The 18,151-nt window shown below is 37.7% G+C and overlaps 1 protein-coding gene across 1 annotated transcript in view; it reads right to left on the reverse strand.

Moving 5' to 3' along the window:
- The window catches only part of GALNT13 (polypeptide N-acetylgalactosaminyltransferase 13), a 559,439-nt gene that overhangs the window by 486,416 nt on the left and 54,872 nt on the right, over positions 1-18,151 (reverse strand). Inside the window, exon 3 of the mRNA XM_019922237.3 lies at positions 7,368-7,613. Within this exon, the coding sequence (XP_019777796.1) occupies positions 7,368-7,509 (142 nt within the window). The 5' untranslated portion in view covers positions 7,510-7,613. The remainder of the gene's footprint in view (positions 1-7,367; positions 7,614-18,151) is intronic.

Here is an 18,151-nt window from a genome sequence, read left to right on the forward strand (position 1 = left end):
TAACTGTGGTGCACGGGCTTATTTGCTCCGCGGCATGTGGGATCTTCACAGACAAGGGCTCAAACCCGTGTCCCCTGAGTTGGCAGGCGGATTCTTAACCACTGCACCACCAGGGAAGTCCCAAATGTGGTGTTAGTTTTAACACTTTAATTCACAAGTTTTCGGTTTCCTCTCACACCTAGTCACAGGAACTCTCCCCTGAAGCACTAAAGATTAATCAAACAAAATCAATAAACATTTACTGTTTAATAAATAAGTACATGGCTAGGCATTAATGTTATGAGAAGATCATTTAGAAAGACACAAAAGAGGGAATTCCCTGGCAGTCCAGTGATTAGGACTCTGCTCTTTCCCTGCCAGGGCCTAGGTTCGATCCCTGGCTGGGAAACTAAGATCCTGCAAGGCTACCTGTGTCCCCAGATTTATGAGAGGAAAGCAGGGAGTGTCCCAGGCAGGATCAAGGGAAACATGGAGGTATGGCATCGAGATTCCAGTCAACAATTCCACTCATCTTCTTGATTTCCCCCAATTCAGAGCAGCAGTGAAGAGGTCTTAAGGGATACAAGTGGATGAAAGTAACTTTGCAAAACCTTAAAATACCAGATAAGGTGATACTTACTGTTTTATAAATGATCTGAAACCAGAATGGTCCCTAGGAAATATTTTCCTGACTGGGATTTATACATCCTACTAGACAGGGAGTTTTGGCTGCGTCTCTCTAGTGTCTCTGAGAATGAAGACAATCCAGTCAATTCACATTTTCAGACTGTGTACTCCATACTGGTATTTGAATGAAAGCATGGCACTTAAACTCCAATGCAAACTGGCATTAAGTGATAACAAAGCCCTTTACTGAACTTGCATTGTAATACCCAACTCCTGTTCCATTGGTTGTTAAAATTCTGGCACTCCCTCTTAACCACACCGTGAAATCATAGGAGGTACTGGTCTCTGGATCCAGCTCCTGGCACAGCGCTACTCTAACCCTTACAATGTCCTACGTTATAAGAGCACCAGAAGCATCTTTTGTTCTAACGTTTGGTCCATGACCCTGGTTCCTGACACGGAGCTCCTACATCCCTTGGAATTTCCTGGGATTAGAGCATCTAATAGGAGCATCTTTTGTTTTAATGAGGTGACTCTGGGTGGGCTCCTGGATAGCTCCTGGATGGGGCTGGTCACCAGAAAGACCAGGCCATGATTAGATGCTTGGAATATTCAGCTCTACCTCCCATCCTCCAGGAATGGGAGAAGGGCTGGAGACTGACTTGGCAATCGATCATATCTATATGATGAAACCTCCATAAAAATCCCAAAAGTATAGGGTTCAGAGAATTTTTGGGTTGGTCAACACATCTACATGACAGGAGGGTCATATCCCCAACTCCATGGGCACAGAAGCTCCTGTACTTGTGACCTTTCTGGACCTCAACCTATGTAACTCTTCATCTGGTTGTTCACACATATCCTTTATTATATCCTTTATAATAAACTGGTAAATGTAAATAAATGTTACCCTGAGTTCCGTGAGGCATTCTGGCAAATTATCAAACTCAAGAAGTGTTCAAGGAAGCGCCAAGTTATAGCAGGTTGATCAGAAGTACTGGTGACAACCTGGGACCGGCGATCCATGTATGAAGTGGGGGCATCCTTGTGGGACTGAGCCCTTAACTTGTGGGGTCTGATGCTTACTCCAGATAGGCAGTGTCAGAATTGTAGGACACTCAGCTGACGTCGCAGAGAATTGCTTGGTGTGGGGGAAAAGTCCACACATCTGGTGTTAGAAGTATTGCGTGTGTGAGTAAAAGAGAAACACAGAAGTGATTCCCCATATGCTCGCTCTGCCTCAGTTTCCTTATATGTAAAAGAAGAAGAATGTCTACTTCACATATTTTTTGTGAAAATTAAGTTAACATGTGTAAATAATTTAGAGCAATCATAGCTTATAATTATTTTTGTCATCATTGGCTAATGTACTTATCTTTGTCTATATACAAGCAACAACTCTTTCTTAGATATTCCTCTCCCTCCCCTTTTCTTGAAGGTAAATTTTATTTCATTTCCCAAGTATGTGTAATATGTTCAAGATTCAAGATCAGTTAAAGAAGTGCAGGTTCCTTCCCTTCTCGAATATCATAACTTTAGATCCCTTTTGTCTTCTGTGATGATGAGAAGGCTCTTCTGGGGTTTCTAAGCAGACCTCTCCCCATGTCACTTCCACATCACCAGTTCTCATAGCAGACTACACATTGTCTATGGACTGACCAAAAGCCAGATACGAAAATAGTTCATTTTCCATAGTTTTATTGAAAAAAATAGCTAGAAACATAATTCTTCATTTGGAGATGAGCGTGACTTAAAACCATGACTCATATCCATTTTGTTTTACAGATGGTGACTGAGGCCCAGAGAGACAAATTAACTTGCCTGAGGACGTGCGGCCCTGGGTGGAGGTGGTGGAGGAGGACTCATTATGCATGGTGCTCATGCAGACTGGCCACATGACCTCAGATTTCCCCAAAGCGTTTGTGGGTGCACTGCAGCAACACCGGTCTTTTTAAATACCTGTTCTCTCAAATAGCTATTCTAACTCTTCCAACTTGGGAGCAGCACCACTTAGTACTCCATACCAGTTAGGAGTTAGAAATATCCTTCGGTGCAGGCTTTCCTGATGGCGCAGTGGTTGAGAGTCCGCCTGCATCAGTCCGGGAAGATCCCACATGCCACGGAGCAGCTGGGCCCGTGAGCCATGGCCGCTGAGCCTGCGCGTCCGGAGCCCGTGCTCCGCAACGGGAGAGGCCACAGCAGTGAGAGGCCCGCGTACCGCTAAAAAAAAAAAAATATATCCTTCGGTGCATTTTAGCTCTAAGTGGCCCCAGAGTGGCATAAAAGAGTTAATATGCTCCCCTGACAAGAACTTATGTTACCCAAAAGCAATCCTCTAGAAAATAGGAAAAGGAAAAGGATTCATGGGTCTGTATCTAATATTGGAACAAGTCTTTGTGCTCCCATGAAAGTCCCTAAAATAATCATTTTTTACAGCATCGTTCAATAATTGATGTGCGAAATGATAATGCTGACTCAGAAGGAAAGATTTAATTATATCCCATATACTCCATTTAATAAGGAAGAGAAGAATGTAATCCGTTTTAGAAAGAATAATGATGGCTTTTAAGTTTGATACTTAGAGTTTAATAATGTAGTCAACTTCCTACTGAACAGTTCCATTCAGTTGCCCAACATGTGTCTCAAACTCAACATGTCCAAAATAAACTCAATATCCACCCTCAAAACGTCTCCTCCTCCATCTCCGCTCTCAGGAAACTGGATCAAATAATGCCCTGCAAGAAACCTGAGATCTGTCCTCGGCACTTCCATCTCCTCCACCCGCCAGAGCCAGTCAAGCAAGCTCCCAATATCTCAAATACCTCTTCATTATACCCACTTCTCTCACAACTCACTGGCACTGCTCTGCTCTAAGCAGCCCTCACCTCCCACACAGAATTCACGAAAGGCTACCACAACTTCCTACCCTGCCTCCGTGAAGAGATGGCTCTTCCCCAATCTAGTCTCCACATGTGATCTCTCCACAACACAGAGGTGATCATGTCTGCTGTCTTTTAAACCTCTTCAGTGGCTTCCCATTTTTTTCAAATCCATTCAGTGGCTCTTATTCACTCGCTTAGTTATCTGTATCATGTAACAGATACATCAAACCCACATCCAAAACAAACCTAGGACCCTAGTAACGCTCCACATTACTGTTGCCCCCTGCACATGACAAACGACATCCTAAATCCTATGTTCATAATTAGCTTTATTGCTTCATAAAAAGTCTTGTCATATCTCTGTAGAGTCCTAAAGCGTATATTTTAAATTTTTAGTTAGTTTTAGCTTTTCAAATTGTACCATGCCATATATCATCTCTGAAAGATATCAATAAACTTCTGTACTTACTATTGTATCATGAGGATTAATTCATACTGGTACAGGTTGCTGTAGTTCATTCATTTGACTAAAATATACTATTCTCTTTCATTTTATATCACTATTCATACATCAGCTTTTCCTTTGACTGACCTATGGATTATTTTCAGCTTTCATTTTTATGAACAGTAGCACTATGAAATATTTGTTTATATGGAAAAACTTGTATCACTAGGAGTGCTGAGTCATCCATGAATTTTTTAGATTTCAGAGATGATGCCAAACCGTTATCTGAAGTTACTATAAAAATGTGGAGGTGCATCATCTCTAACAACTGGTATTATCAGCCTTTTTAATTTTTGCCAATTGAATGAATATAAATACATCATTATAGTCTTGGTCTGCATTTCCCTCATCACAATTAATGTTAAATATTTTTTCATAAGGTTCTTTTTTTGTTTTGTTATATTTGTTTCCTTTTCCAAGGAGTATCTATTCATGTTTATTGCCCATTTTTTCCTGTTGGCCTATGTGGGCTTCTCATACTAATAACGGGAGTTATTTATATATACCTGACAATAACCTCTCAGTTACATGTTCTTTGAACATCTTCTACAGTTTGTAACTTCCCTTTTTACCTTTTTTAAGGTATATTTAAGTGAATCAACTTTCTCAATTTTAATATAGTCAAATTTATCAATATTTTCTTTTATGGTCAATGATTTTGTATAGTGTTTTAGAATTGTTCCTTAATTCATGGTCTTATAAATGCCTATTTTTTTTCTGCTAAAAGTTAAGTTTTCTTGTGACATTAATATTTCCAAAGTATATCTTGGTTTATGACATGAGTTAAGCATCCAGCTTCATCTGTTTTCCACCCAGATTACCATTTTATTTTCAGCTATATTTATTGAAAGAGCTCTTCTTTCCCACATTGATCTGTAGTGCTTCCTCAGTCATATACTGAATGGTCCAAACTTGTGTGTGTGTACTTCTAGGGTCTCTATTCTGTTGCATTGTGCAGTTTGTCTACCCTTTGTGCCAATTACTACAGTCTTGATCACCAAGGTTTTGTTAAGGAATTTGCCAAAAGTCACACAACTAATTCAAGGTGGAGGAGGTGAGGACCAGGCCGGTCAACAAAGCTGGGCTTTTAACTGTGGGGTAATCTTGTTATACCACCTATGAAGCCAGAGGTCCTGATGCTTGGGATTTTTTTCTTTGACCATTACTAGACTATGTTCTTCTTTTTTTTTAAATTGAGATATAATTGACATGCAACTTTGTTAAGTTTAAGATGCACAACTTGTTAACTTGAGAGGCACTTAACAAATAATTGATGATTTGGTGAATGAATGAACATATCTCAAAAATTAATTCAGAGTGTATGCTAATATTGGGTATTTACAAGTTGTTTAAAATTTAGAACTAGAAGGGATCTTAGAAAAGCCCTAGTCCAAGCCCTTTGTTTTAATAATGGAGACACAAAGGTCTGGAAAGATCAAATTTTTTGTCAAAAAAGCCTGTTTTTAACATATCTAGAACATGAAAATTTCAGTCAAGTGCACTTTGCACAACATCACCTACCTGTAAATAAAATATTATTTGAAATACATGGCACAAATTCCCAAATAAAGTAATATTCTGAAATAATAAGTAACAGTAGAAGATGAAATTAAAAACCATAAAGCCTAATTTTCATTTTTTCAAGACAAATATTACTGTATAACATTAAATAAGTCTTAAAAATAAAGAGAGTATTGTTTAATTTTACATTTTAAGTACATGGAAAAATTACTATTTTTGCCTTGCATCATTAAATTTTACTTTTTGAGATTTGAAACTTAGCATTAAATCAGCAAAACTGCTTTTTTGGTACTTCCAGAAAAGGCTGTCATAGTTTTGCTGAATCAGATTATAACATTTTTTGTGACCAATCTAGAAGTCTCCATTCAACAAATGACAAAGTGAACATTCTAAACTGATGTGATCCATCAAAACACATTTCCACTTTCAGCCAAGCAGCAGCTCAACTGGTTCTAACAAAAAACCAAAAAAGGCTGATTTATTCTGGGATCCTAACCAAAGATCAGCAAATTAATCCCCATATTCATTTATCGAAAACTGATGGACTCATAAAGTTCTCCTCTTTGAATAATTCTAATTAAAGGCATAAAAAATGTATATAAACTACCTATATGGGTCTAGGTTCTGTCAGTTCCAAAGTACTTTCTCTCAATTCTTTGTATTAGTCAAAAAATGTAGTGAGAGAATTAGACTCATTTTGAAAAGAGGAAGATAATCAGAATTTCTCCAATTGGACCAGAGAATTATTGCAAAGCAAACTAAAGATGTCCAACAAACTCTTTCAACAAAAATTAATTTTTGGAAATGCTTTTCTCTGTTTCCCTAAACTTCACACAACTGATAATATCAATGAAATTCATTTTATTAGCATAGTTTGATTAATAAATAACCTCAAAAATATCTGTAACATTAAAAGCAGATTACATTCATTAAATAAATGCAAATCTCAAGTCAGTAATTTAGATTCACTTTTCCAAAAGGTACAAACATATCAACAGGAACTCAAAGTTTACCTTTTGTCATGTTTATAAAGAAACATTTTGCTAAGTAGAGAATTAATGTAAACTAGATTTTTTTTTAATGTTTAATTCAATGAGAATAAAACTAATTTCAAGCATGCTTAAGTACTTTAGAAGCACTCATTTACTAGGAATATTTTAGAAGTAAATTAATAGGTATTTAAGTCAACAGAAAGCATAGGAAAATTACTTGGAATAACTTCAGGAAATGAATCTCTATGACTTTACTTAATAAATCACCATTTATATAAATTATTATGTTTCTTTAGCATTCACTCTTATCTAGTCATTGAAACTGGTTCCTAAATAGGGAATATTGAGTTAAAGTGACTTTATAATACACTTGAAATTATCTTTTGCCTTTAACATAGGGCAACAACCTGGTAGCCCACAGGTTAAATCTGGCCACCAACATGTGTTTTGTTAAAAATACATTGTGCCTTTTTTTTTTTTATTGCTTTTGGAAGTTTTAAGGGCTGTCATGTGTAGTCTCATTTTGCTACAATCCTCACCATCTCACTGTAGTAGTTTTCCTCTTTTATGTTATGTGCTTGGGCTCTAAAGGCTTATACTTCTGGAAGCCAAAATTTAAAATTCTGTCCAATTTGAATGTTCACTACAGTCACAAAACATTGGAATTATTAGAATTAGAAGGTACCTTAGAGGTTAGCTAACTCATTTCTTCTGACAAGACACCTGAGGCCAAGAAACATAAAGTAGCTTTCCCATGGTTAAATGTACATTAATAGTTCTGCCCAAATGCTTTCATGTTTTGTCATGAGTCACCACCATTTTCATCGCTATGAAAGAAACATTTGCTTCATAAGCACTTACCCCTCAGGGCAGGTAGCAGGGACCTCTCCTTCTTGTCATCACATTTGTTACATTCACTGAAGTACAGGAGTAAGAAGACATCAACAAGAACCCACATCAGTGAAGTGGCTAGAACCACCTTGCAGTAAACAAACCTCCTCATGTCTTTCCTTGATTTCTAGTTAACACAGAGATCGAAGACAGATACAACTGTGATAAATCCAAGCCACAGGGGTGAACTCCAGGATAAAAGCAGGATGCACCCCACTGTATTAAAAAAAAAAGAAGAAAAATTAATTATTGAAAAGTTTATTTTGCATAAATGTGATATAACATGAAATATATGACTTATTTAATGCTCCCATATATATCGGCACTTGGCCTTCAAGTTCAGAATTAAAAGCCCAAATAAATGAAAGTTTTGTAAGTAAGCCAGGTGGCTAAAATTCTAACAGCTAATCCTAGATCTGCCACTACTCTGCTGGGCCCTTGACAACTACTTGATTTCTTCAAGTTGTATTGCCTTTTTCTTAAAGTCCTTTCATGGTATTCTGTAAAGCACCAGGTTGTAAAGTAGTGCAATTCTAAATTTACTGGGATTCAGCACTTTTAAGGAGCCAATACTGCTGAACTAGAAATCATCCTGGACTACTATCTATTGCAGTGGCTAAGAGCTGGACTTTATGCATAGATAGGCCTGGGCCTACTTACTTCCTATGTAGGGGAGACTTTCTAAGCCTCAGTTTTCTCATCTATAAAATGAAAATAATAATGTCAAACTTAAAGATTTGCTATGAGGACCAAATACGATAACATTTGTAAACTGTCCTGCAGAACACATAGTTATTAATGTTAAGATATAAAACAAACACACACACAAAATTCTCAGATTCTCAAAAAGGGCAATTACATGGAATAAGTCACCAGTTATTTAGACTTAAAAAGCCCATCTGCTCTGCATAGAAAGTATCCACTACAAATGTGCATTTGAGAATGGGCAGTACACATTCAAAGAAATTATCAGAGAATAATTTCAGAGGATAATACATTAATATAAAGTGACTTAAAATAACCAGAGCAAGGATTCTAAAGGCATAACAAAGACATGTGTGCAATTATTGAGAGATATTCAATACCATACACATATTTGTTTTATTTACACTACATAGAACAATAACTACCTGGTTAATTCATTTCTATCTCTACAGTAACTATATCAAAATAAAAGTCTCGTATAATTTGATACATTAAAATAATAGAAACTGGAGTATATATTTATTGATGTGAATAAGATAAGTAACAGTTTTGACAGATATTTGAGGAGAACAGCTATTAAATACAAAGATACTTGGACTATTTCACAAACACTTGTCTCAAAATAAAAACATCAAAGTACAATTTGCTGAGGCAGAAGTTCTTTAAATTAATGGCAGCTGACTTTGCATCATAAAGCAACACAAATGCTGTTGCCTGTTACAAATCTAACCAGACTAGTAACAAAGTTTACATGAAGCGACAATTTAAAAAATTATTATAACAAAGACTCTACTTTCAATATCTACATAAAATTTACATTTATTCAACATATATTTAAAACAGAAAGATACAAAATGTACAAATCTAAGGAATGCATGATATTTGAGGTTTATTTGTTATTTTTCTTGAAAAAATGGCATACTAATTATCTTATTTCGTTTCAACTTCATTTTTCTGTAAAAATTATAACTAAACACTGGAATTCAACCTCTAAACCTGACGACAAGGGAAGGATTCCCATATATATATTTCCTGTTACTTTATGTATATTTCACTGAATATGATATTTGAAACAATTCAAGCTATTAAATTTTCTGTCTTTTTTTGGTCCTAAGATGGAACAGGCGCCTTCAGTTTGTTGTAGAAAAAAGTCCTATGGAAATGCATATATAACACTGATGGTAGCTAGATGGCCATTCCCAGATTTAGAAGGAATACCTTAAAATAAAATATCCTATAATAAAAATCTATATATTATATAAGATCTATATATTACAGGCTCTTTTTATCATAAAGATCTATAATAAAAGACATAAAAAGAACCATCCCTGGCTCTGAGTTTAGGTAGGCATTTTGCCTTTCTATGCTTCATTTTCTTTACTTATATTTCCTTCCCCATCCATCTCACAAAATTGTAAGGCTTAAGCAAAATAAAGAATGAGAACATTTTTTAAAAGAAATATAAAGAATATTATTATAATAGAAAACCTGAAATCACTTAATATTAAAATGTCTAAGATAAGTCATTTCTTAATAAGAGCCTAACAGTAGAGGTTATTGAGAATTTAATTTAAACTTTAGCCATAATAGAAAGTGAAAATCACATCTTATTGCCACTTCAAGCATCATTCAAATTATTCTAATTTCATACCCTGGTACGTCTATATGTCAAGATATTAACATTGAGAAAACTCTGACTTTACTCTTTTATGTGATAAAACTAAGCTGCTGTATACATTTTTGTTTATTTATGAAACAATCTTTCCTTATATATTTCAAGGTTTTAATTCTATCTACTGTGAAAACACCTCTACCTAAACATATTAAATTTTATCATTCTTTATCTGCTGGTACTTGTAAAATAGTAATCTCGTACACTGTTTCAATACTCTTCTTCATAAGAACGAAACTGATTGAGCAGAAGGATGGTACAATATACAAAGTAACACTAACCAACATAAGCACAGTTGGTGGCCCAGGTTTATTTAAGAGAATCAGCATCTGTATTATGTTTTTATTCCAGTAAGTCCCTATTTATTTGCAAACACTACTCTGTTCCTCAAGCCAAATCCAAGTTCTGCAATATCTCTGGCTTGCCAAATCAATGTGGAGCATGACTAACTTTGCATAAACTACAGGCTCTTCTATCCAAAAATACGACCCCTTTTCTAATCGTTTCAAAATCTTTTGAGCACAGTTATTCCCCTCTTTAAAAATATATCTCTAGATAAGAAAACGTCAGGAGTTAGAAAGCTATCAAGTGCCATCTTTTTATTTTTTTAATTAATTAATTTATTTTTATTTATTTTTGGCTGCGTTGGGTCTTCGTTGCTGCGCGTGGGCTTCCTCTAGTTGCAGTGAGCGGGGGCTACTCTTCATTGCGGTGCGCGGGCTTTTCATTGCAGTGGCTTCTCTTGTTGCAGAGCACATGCTCTAGGCACTCAGGCTTCAGTAGTTGTGGCATGTGGGCTCAGTAATTGTGGCTCGCGGGCTCAGTAGCTGTGGCTCGCGGAATCTAGAGCGCAGGCTCAGTAGTTGTGGTGCACGGGCTTAGTTGCTCTGCGGCATGTGGAATCTTCCCGGACAAGGGCTCAAACCCGTGTCCCCGGCATTGGCAGGCGGATTCTTAACCACTGCACCACCAGGGAAGTCCTCAAGTGCCATCTTGCTAGTCATATTGCCTTTCCTTTTCTTCTTGCCCACTAGATAATGGTGTTAGCCAGAAATTCTGAGAGATTACAGAATTTTTGTTTGAAAATATACACCATTTTTGGGCTTCCCTGGTGGCGCAGTGGTTGAGAGTCCGCCTGCCGATGCAGGGGACGCGGGTTCGTGCCCCGGTCCGGGCAGATCCCACATGCCGTGGAGCGGCTGGGCCCGTGAGCCATGGCCGCTGAGCCTGCGCTTCCGGAGCCTGTGCTCCACAACGGGAGAGGCCACGACAGTGAGAGGCCCGCGTACCGCAAACAAACAAACAAAATACACCATTTTTACTATTCTATAAAAAAATGTATTTCAAATATAAAAAAAATAAGATGTAAGTAAAGCTTAGGAGTTTGGTAACTATGTTTTTAAAATAAGAAAGAAATTTTTGTTTTTAATTAGGAAGTTATCACTTACCCGGGGAATCTACTCTAGTTGCTTTCAGACATATTTTTATCTGTAGCCAAATATTTTCTTTTGTAGAAAACTGCATAATAGGTGCAAATTTATTAAGTCTGTTTTATGAGGCTATACTTGAGGCTGCCAAAGGATGAAGCTCATGGAAGAGTGCGGGCAGTACTTCCAGAACTTTCAGGGACCCAACGCACTTTAAATGTTTTAAATAGCTAGGCAGGAGCTTCTGAGAGCTGATGGCTGAACAATTATGCAGTTTGGTTTAAGGACTGATAAATCTAGTGAGTAAGCTTTGAAAAAATACCATGAATTAGTTACAGGTCTTATTGACAGAAAGTCTGATCTTCACATGAATGAAGATTTAAAATTCAGGTGGGCTAGAGGAATCTATCTGCAGCCTAAACCAGGGTCCACCATAAAAACCACTGTAAACCGTAAAACCCATGCCACAAGGAAAGATACACTAAGAGACAAAGAAGCAGTCAATGATAATGTTAAATGAATGCCTCATGTGGAAAGATGGTGGAAAAGAAGGAAAAAAATACTTCACTTGCATTTAAACTAAGGAAATTTCAAATATTCATAAATTTGACTATTAGGATGAAACCAAGCATAAAACCTACGACTATATATTGCAGAGTTACAATGCCATGATCTGAATCGGGGTTCCCACACTCACTAATTGTAAGGCTTAATTCAAGTTTCTTAGATATTCTATGCCTCCATTTTTCTATTCACAAAATATGAACAGTAGATGCTACCTCATAAGACTGAGTATCTGATGAATTAATACACATAAAGCTCTTATAACAGTGCCTGACACATAGGAGGAGTTCAATATACACTAGTTATTATTAGTAGCAATAGTAATACTATCACCATGAACAGCATAGAAAGAACAAGAAAAAAAGAATGAGAATTCTCTTCCCCAATCCTTCTAGAAGCAGTATATGTTCAGTGTGTATGTTTAGGGGGTCAGGAGACAAGATGAGCATCGCAAATATATTCAGTATTTAAAGTATATTTACATTAAATTGAAAATGTATTTAACGTTAAATATATTCAATATTTGAGCATTACAAATATATTTTATATTTAATTATGAGAAATATATTTAACAGATGTAGTTGCTGATGGAGTATGGGTTACACAGGATTTTACAATTGTCAAAACTCATTGAACTGTACACTTAAGATCTGTGCATTTCACTCTATGTAAATTACAGCTCATTTTCTTAAGGCAAAACCAAAATGTTAATGTACCTATTATATGATTCCCTGATTTAATGACATTTTGATTAACTAAAGAAATTATAGTCCAATTGCATCAGATAAGAGTGCTTCTACTTATGACCTTTCTGATCTCATTTCTTACCAAGTGACCAGTCCGTTTTCCCTGCCCACTGATATGGTCAGAGCTCCCTGCTCTTACTTCCTTCAAATCTTAGGTTCTAGCACACGGAGTGCCTTCCTACCAACCTATATAAAAGAGCACACAACTTAATCACTCTATATTTCCTTGGCTCACTTTATTTTTCTCTTGGTACCTATTCACAACCTCCCAGCATATTAAAAAAATGTTTTTTGTAATTTGTTTATTATTTGTCCCTTTTTCTTAAATAGTAAGCTGTATGAGAACAAGGTTTCATATCTCTTACATATGCCCTCTCTCACTTCAATATATTTAAATTTTAAAACTCCAGCAGTGTTTTATGTGCAGAATTGTACTCCTCCCTCCCCGCAGAAGATTCATATGTGAAGTCTTAACCCCCAGTATTTTAGAATGTGACTTTGGGGATAGATCCTTTAAAGAGGTAATTAAGTAAAAATTAGGTCATACAAATGGGCTCTCGTCCAATACGACTGGTATCTATCTAAGAAGAGGTTATTAGGACACAGACACACATAGAGGAAAGGCCATGTGAAGACAGAGAAGGTGGTCGTCTACACACAACACAGAGAGGCTTCAGAATGAAACCAACTCTACTGACACATTGATTTTGGACTTCTAAAATCTGCGAGAAAATTAATTTCTGTTGTTTAAGTCACCCAGTCTGTCATACTTTGTTATGGCAGCCTTAGCAAACCAATACACTGGTTAAATTTAACTTTCCCCTACACCACTCCTACATGCAAACAGATGAACATGACTAGAAAGAAACCCCAAAAATATGCTGCCTGTTCTCACTTTAAATCTATGAATTCACACTGGACTTGCAGTGCCTGGCAGCCATCCTGCAATAGTTCTAGTCAAATCAATCTCTATCCCTCGGATAACATTTGCACCTTGTTTGCCTTCAGACTGCCATCTCCAAACTATTTCCTGTCAGCTCATCACTACATGTATTCATTTAGCAGAGAAGATATAAACAATCAGAAGAGAATTTTGCATACTGCCACGTGGAGTGTATCAACTTGCTGGTTCCTATTACTGCCACCCCTAAATCTGCAAGTCCAAGTGTGACAATGGAGGAACTATCCTTTTAGGAGTACAGCACCCTCCGCTCCCACACATTCACGAATTTTACTGATGCACTTTTCTCTTTTGCACCAGTTTTTCTTCTCGAATGAGTCATTTCTATCAATACAAAGATGCTATATGGAAAATCATCTTAAACCAAGTTGACCCCACCCACATTCCTCTTCAGCGATCCTTCCTGCTCTCTGCTCACCTGTAATACAAAATTCTGCAAAGAATTACGTATAATCACTGTCTACACATCCCATATCCTTATCCTCCCATTCTCTTTTAAACTCAACAGGCTTAAGCTCCTTCCACTGTATGGAAAACATATTGGATACAGTCATGGCCAGGTCCAATTGTCAATTCTCAATATCTTATAAAACTCCTAGGCAGGATTTGACGTAAATTAGCCAAAATACTTTGTACTCTTTTCTGGCAACTCTTTTCTTTCACATCCCCTATTTGATCTTACAGCAAATTTTGTTGGCCCTACCTTCAGATTTAACACACTTCTCACCAATTCCACTGCTGCCATTCTAAACCAAGCCACCATCACCAACTTGACATATTGTTTCAACTTTTTTTTTAAACATCTTTATTGAGATATAATTCACATACTATTAAATTCACCCATTTGGTGTACAATGCAATGGCTTGTAGTATAGTCACAGAGTTGTGCATCCATTACCACAATCAATTTTAGAACACTTGCATTACCTTGAAAGAAAGCAACTCCCCTTTGCTATAACCCTTCAACCCTCCCATTGCCCCTAGCTCTAAGTTACCACTAATTGAGTTTCTGTCTCTATAGATTTGCCCATTCTGAACACTTCATATAAATGAAGTCATACAATATGTGGTCCTTTGTGACTGTCTTCTTCAGTTAGCATAATGTTTTCAAGACTTTATCCATGTTGTAGGATATACCAGTACTTTATTTCTTTTTCTTGACAAATAATATTTCATTGTATGGATATACCACATTTTATTTATCCATGTAGCAGTTGATCCCCATTTGTGTTGTTCCCACTTTTTGGCTATCATGAATAATTTGGTGATGAACATTCATGCACAAGTTTTTATACAGACATATGTATTTGTTTCTCAAGTATATACATAGGAGTGGGATCACTCAATTATTTTCTTAAATACACCCCCATAGAAATCTATTCTCCACACAGAAGGCGGTCTGATCGTGCTAAAACTTAAGTTTGATCAGATCTCTTCTATGTTCTGATCATTATTGACAAATGGCTTTTTTGTCACATTTAAAGTAAATTCCAAATCCCTAACTTCGCTGTAACACAAACAAATCTGGACCTTGACTGCCTTTCAGATTTCATCTTCTAACTCTCTCTCCTTTACTTAATGCACTCCAGAATCTTTGTGCTTGAAGTACCCTCTAGAATGCTGTTCGCCTAAGTAATTCAATGGCACAACCCTTCACCCTTTATTCAGATCTCTGCTCAAACATCCCCAGAGTCTTCTTTTCTGGGCCAACTTATCTGAGATAATGCCCTTCCACCATCTATGCAATATACTTATGTGGTTTATTCGGAATACGTATCACTAGTACTTGTTAATTTATTTATTGCCTCCTTCCGCCCCATGGAATTATGTCTGTTATTCTCTGTGCTATCCTTAAGACACCAAAAACATTTTCTGGCACAAAATAGGTGCTTGATAAACACCTGTTAAATGAATGAATGCAAGAAGGACCGAGAAGTAAAAGGTCTGGTAAAAATGTGGGGAAAATTAAACAAACCTTGGCAATCATAATAATGAAAACTGAAAACATTAAACATTCATTTGGTTGAGCTGTGGGTGAATGGTGTTCTAAACTGAAAATAACTTGTTCACCAGCATAAAGCTGCTCTCTTGCTTCATGCCCTCTGATACCTCTGGTCCCCTCTACCCTGACTTCAACTGCTTTAAGACGAAAATATGATTAAGGGTGAAGGTGAGGCAGGTTGTCACCAGAGCAGACTGAAGTTCCTATGCACCTGTATAAATATGGTTCAGAGGTTAAGGGGGGATGGTGGGAGTAGAATTTCCACCTACAGCTCTGTTTGAGTATGGCTCTGTTTAGTACAGGCACCTAAGTCATCATCTTACCCAGTCTCAGGTTACACTGTTGCTGTTCTCGTCCAATCAGCCACCTCTGGTAACAGTACTGTGGCCCATGAAACTAAACTGGGTCGGTTTTCTGATTTCCAGACCGCCTACAGTCTGACAATGCTGTGTCTTTTGTTGCAAAGGCCACTCAATGATGGAGTAATAGGAAAGGTATTAGATTTTCCATAAACACTACCAAAGTTTTTGCTGAATGTTGGAATGACCTCCTCAGAAACTGACTGAAAAAGATATCTGACCAAACTTCTAATCAACTCCTGGTCCACCCACCTGAGCAGGACAGTGGCTTACTAAGTTTGGCCTTCCCAAAAGAAAGTTCATCTTCTCTTGGCCACCTACTGATTAATGATCAGGATGAAATGGGTGGGGAATTTTATAAAATTATTTTTGAAAATATGGATTCCACCCCGTCCATTCCTGAACATGGTGCATTTTTCTCTCCCCAACAACAACCTCAGGTCAGTCCGGTTGGCATACCTCTAACAGGCAGTGCAGCCACAAAGAGGCCTGGAGCATTAAAACTTAATTCTGACTCCACCACGTGGATTCTTGTGTTGGACTGACATGGTCCTAGACCATGAGGATAATAAGTTCTTTGTTGTGTACACTGCTAATGGAATCCAACTACAAGGGACAATGTGAGCCAACATAGGTGGTATCTGTAAGTTTTGTAAAAATGCCCTTGTCCCACTCATATTTAACCCTTCCATATGAAAGGTCTGGGTCACAGTAAAAGATGTTGTAAAAAGAGAGATGATGTTATATTTATTAGGCTAGGACACACAAAATGTCATGGCTATGGAGGGAGCTTAACAACCCTGATATCTGAGGAGAAAACAAATTGTATCCGAAGAGGTGGAGGGAAGCGGTGGGTGAGGGGCGGTCAATTCATACTCTCTTTGTCTCCCCAACATTAGAGCCTGGCAATATAATCACATGGCCTGCCCGAGTGAAGCAGCTTCCGCAGCTGGCAGTCTGAACTACTATCTCTTTGTCACCTCATCCCTATGCTATAAAACCGAAACACTCATGTGGGCATGACCAGACCTGAACTACTAGCCTGCTGTGCCTGATGCCCTCAATGGCAGCTACCAAAAAAGAGACCCTTTCTCTGCTTCCCCCGATGTCTGAGCAGCTTTGGGTTATGCTCTATATGGCCATCCAGGCTATAAATAAGTCTTCAGTGACATGGCACATGCTTAACCGTATCAATATAATGGTAATCCAAATCAAGTTTACCAGCGAATATTGAACTAGAGTGACCCGTGTCCCTTTGGACTTTATGTTTGGATCTGGGGCAGAATGGCCTATGGACTGTCTTGCCACTGGGGACTGAGGTACTTGATTGCCTACTGTAATGACAACCAAGGATCAGCAAATCGGGCTAAATTCTCTTGCACTAGTCCCCTGGATAATAAGGTGGCCTTAGGCTACATCTGGGCTGCATAAAATAAGACCTACTGATACCCTCTGAGACTTCTTTACAGAGATTGAGTCCAGGACCCTGGGAGACATGATTGAAGTCAAAACTGCAGGTTTGCCTAATCCTGCTGTTTTAAGTTTTGCTCATAATAACCTTAAGTAAATACAGTATGAGAAAAATTGAATGGAATCGTTCCCAGCCTCTATCAGATTAATCAAGATGTTCAATGGAATGGCAGGCTCATGTGAAAATTCACCAGAAGCCAAAATGATGGAGGACCCAAAGGTAGCTATTGTTGGGAGACTCTCCTCCTTAGGGTCTCTCACACTCCTACACTTCTCGCTGTGTGTGCCTATATGCAGGGCCCCAAACACTCTTCACACAGCCCGTTTCTCAGGGCTGTGTTTACAGTGATCAACTTAAAGAATGAGGTGAGGTCTTTCTCTGGGACAAAGAGCAACCTTTTACTGCTTTCTATAAAATGGTGGATTCCCTATGGCTATTGTTCTTTTGCTGAAATGCAGCCTATCGTGTGTGCAGACATCCACTGGTGCAGTCCACACTACCTCTGTGGGATCTGGGAGGCAAGGGGAGCTGACACAAACATGTTGAAACTTAAGCTACTTGCTGTGCCGTGACTAAAAACGTCCTTTGCCCTGACACAGGAGTCTATTCTGCCAACGTCCATGAAACAGTAACAATCTAACTTATTAGTGTTTAATTAAGTACAATCAAATTCCAGACCCTTCATAGACCTGAAATCATCACACACAGAAAAATCAAGAAGTGTGTATATGTGTTGCGTGGATTTTCATACATATAGAAATTTTTCTAAAAGGATACACCCGCTAAACTTGATAATCTCTAGGAGGAGAATTGATTTATAGTCTTCTGTAGTTCTGAATTTTTAATA

Source organism: Tursiops truncatus, chromosome 7 (genome assembly GCF_011762595.2).
Source record: "Tursiops truncatus isolate mTurTru1 chromosome 7, mTurTru1.mat.Y, whole genome shotgun sequence".
Lineage (NCBI taxonomy): Eukaryota > Metazoa > Chordata > Mammalia > Artiodactyla > Delphinidae > Tursiops > Tursiops truncatus.